Below are 2,834 nucleotides of genomic sequence, written 5' to 3' on the forward strand. Positions count from 1 at the left end.
GATAACTATTGATTTCATGCTCTTTCATAAGAAAAGGTAAATGTCACAAAACTGTGAAAAGAGACTGTTTCCACAAAAATTCCTAAGACATTTGAAATCATAATTTTTAAGGTGAAATCCTTGGCTCCGGTGAAGCCAAAAATGAACTTCCCACTAAAGGTCATTTCTCATCCTTTGCCTCCTTTTTGTGCTCATCTTCTTTAGGCCTTAATGTCTCTTCCTCCTATTTTCTATCTCAGGACAGATTAAAAGTGAAACAGAAACAGTGTATATAGTTTTAAATAATAAGCCTCATCAGAACTCGTTTCTCCACTTTTAATTGTTTTATTGAGTGAATTTATTTAGTCAAAACCACTAGTTCTTCTGACTCAGACCCAGAAGTTGTCATATGTTTAAAATAAATACACCATCTGATTTTAAACATAAGACAACTTCTGGGTCTGAGTCAGAAGAACCAGTCACTCATTTGGCTTTGAATAAATAAATTCACACAATAAAACAATTCAAAGCAGGGAAACATGAGTTCTGCTGATGCATATTGTTTAAAACTTTCATTTGGGAACATTATAAAGTTTCTGACTACCCAACTGAAAGACAGAAATACCACCCTCCACAAAATATTTAAGAGTATTATGAATGCTCATACTAGTAATTATCAGAAAACCAAATGTTTTCACTGATTAAATCCCTCTTTTTCCATATTTTTGTTTTGTACTTGTCTTCTTCCATGCAGCAGCACTTTGCACACCTATTCATAATTACATATATGATGTTCATTTGTGCAAAATTATGTTGGGATGTGTTTCTTTCTAACCCCCTTAACAGAACTTTGTCTTTTCTTCCCAAGTCAAGGCAATCCACCTTCTGTCAGGTGTGTCTGCATTGAGTGTATCCTCTTCCAAAGGCCTTTCTAATATCTTTACCTAGAACACCATGTGAAGAGGCAGCCACTTACACTCCTGTCATGCTTCTCCACTAAGACAGTTTATCCTCTGTGCTTTATCATGTTCTCTGCTGAGCGGTTCTCTTGATGTGTTCCTTGTAGCCACTCAGGAGAAAAGTAGAAAGCCCCAGCTGCTACTAGTTTCATCACTTACTGTGAACCAGTACTGGAAAAATGATCTCTGATTGCTACACTACAAGAGCACTATAAATATTTGTACAGCATCTCTATGCAGGTCATTTTGGGAGCTCATCTGCCTACAGCTGTGTCTGAAGCAAAGTACTAACGGAGCTAAAGGAGGAGACAAGCAAGAGTACCAAGTGCTGGCACATCTTCCTCACCAAAACAAATCATATTTGTGAAGATCTAGTTGCTTAACAAACACATTTGAGTACACAAAATGTGGCCACAATTTAGTAAGGTCTCTAGAAAGGATTTGGTAAAAACTTGGCTCTGATCAATGAGGTAGGAAAACTAGTGGCAAAACATAGAAAGGCCAAGGCACTTAGTGGCTTTTATAGATTGGGTTTGTCCTGTAGTCTCCCAGGTCTCTGAGGAAAAGCATGAGCTGTAGGAGAGAGTACTTAAACCAGTTGGACATGCAGAAGTTTATGGCACTAAATTGGATGGATCAAAAAGTGATCAGGGATCTGATGCTACTGCAAAGTCAGTCATCTTCAGAAAGTCACAGGGAAAGCTTCCTAACTACCAGGAAAAAGCAAGCACTGTACCCATCTTCAAAAAGGAGATCCACAAGAGAACTACCAGGCAGTTCAACAAATGTGGCCAGTGCCCTTCCTGGGAAAGTTACAGAGTAATTCCCCTTAGAAGCCATGTCCAAGCAGACAAAAGACGGGAAGGTTATTAAAAACAGACAGCATGTGTTTAAGCTCAGGCAAATCACTCCATCAGGCTTTCAGCATGATCAACTATAATATCCTTATAGCCAAATTAGTGAGACCTGTACAGTGGATGAAAAATAGACAACTATTGGGCTCAAACCAGCTGTGGTTATTTGCATCACGTCCAACTGCTGGTGTGTTGCTGTTTGTATCTTTCTGACTAATGGTATGCGATGTCTCTGCTACTGATGTGAGCAAGGCATGGAATACATTGCAACTCTCAGCTGGGAGAGGAGTAGATACAGTAAAGAGCAGGGCCACTCTGCTCCATCCAGGTGGGAGAATGAGCTGGCAGGAACGTCTTGAAGTTGAAGAATGGTAAGCAGAGAGTTCTGCACCTGGGAAGGAGTAACTCCGTGCATTGGGATAGGTTTTCCGAAAAGCAGCTTTGCAGCAAACATCCAGGTGAAATGCATTCCAGCAGTATGTGGTTGTGATGAAGAATGCCAGAGGCAGACTGACCTCTGCTACCTCAAGTGTGGCTGGAAGGTTGGAGAAGGTTATTCTCCTCAATATATTTCACAGTTGTGAAACTGCATTAGGAATACAGTGTCCAATTTGGGGCTGATGGGTCCCGGAATAACACTGATATGGTGGAGACAGTCATCACGATGGTAGTCCAGTACTGAAACACAGACTGAGAGAAGCTGTAAAACGTCTATCCACAGTGAAATTCAAAACTCTGCTGTTCAGGGCACGGAGCAGTCCGACCTCATTGACTCTACTTTGAAGGGGTTGCTCGGAGGGGGTGTCCTCCAGACGCGTTTTCCAGTCCCTCTTACTTTGCTTCGGGCGAACGAGGCATCTTCAAGCTTTAACTGCACATCCTTGGCCGCAGAGGGAAGGCGAGCGGGAGGCAGCAGCGCCCGCAGGGATGGCCGTGGTTCCCCGCTCGGTCCCTCACGGTGCGGCGGGTGCGCGGGGCGGGGGCGGCGGTGCCTTTAAAGGCCGTGGCGCGGGGCGGGCCCGGAGCGCGGGGGGAGCCGCCC

At 43.3% G+C, this 2,834-nt stretch overlaps 1 protein-coding gene across 1 annotated transcript in view; it reads left to right on the plus strand.

The window, feature by feature from the left end:
* Positions 1-2,834, plus strand: part of PCLO (piccolo presynaptic cytomatrix protein) — a 347,313-nt gene that overhangs the window by 20,873 nt on the left and 323,606 nt on the right. Inside the window, exon 2 of the mRNA XM_031063010.1 lies at positions 2,539-2,750. Within this exon, the coding sequence (XP_030918870.1) occupies positions 2,539-2,750 (212 nt within the window). The remainder of the gene's footprint in view (positions 1-2,538; positions 2,751-2,834) is intronic.

This window comes from Geospiza fortis, unplaced genomic scaffold (assembly GCF_000277835.1).
Source record: "Geospiza fortis unplaced genomic scaffold, GeoFor_1.0 scaffold732, whole genome shotgun sequence".
Taxonomy (NCBI): domain Eukaryota; kingdom Metazoa; phylum Chordata; class Aves; order Passeriformes; family Thraupidae; genus Geospiza; species Geospiza fortis.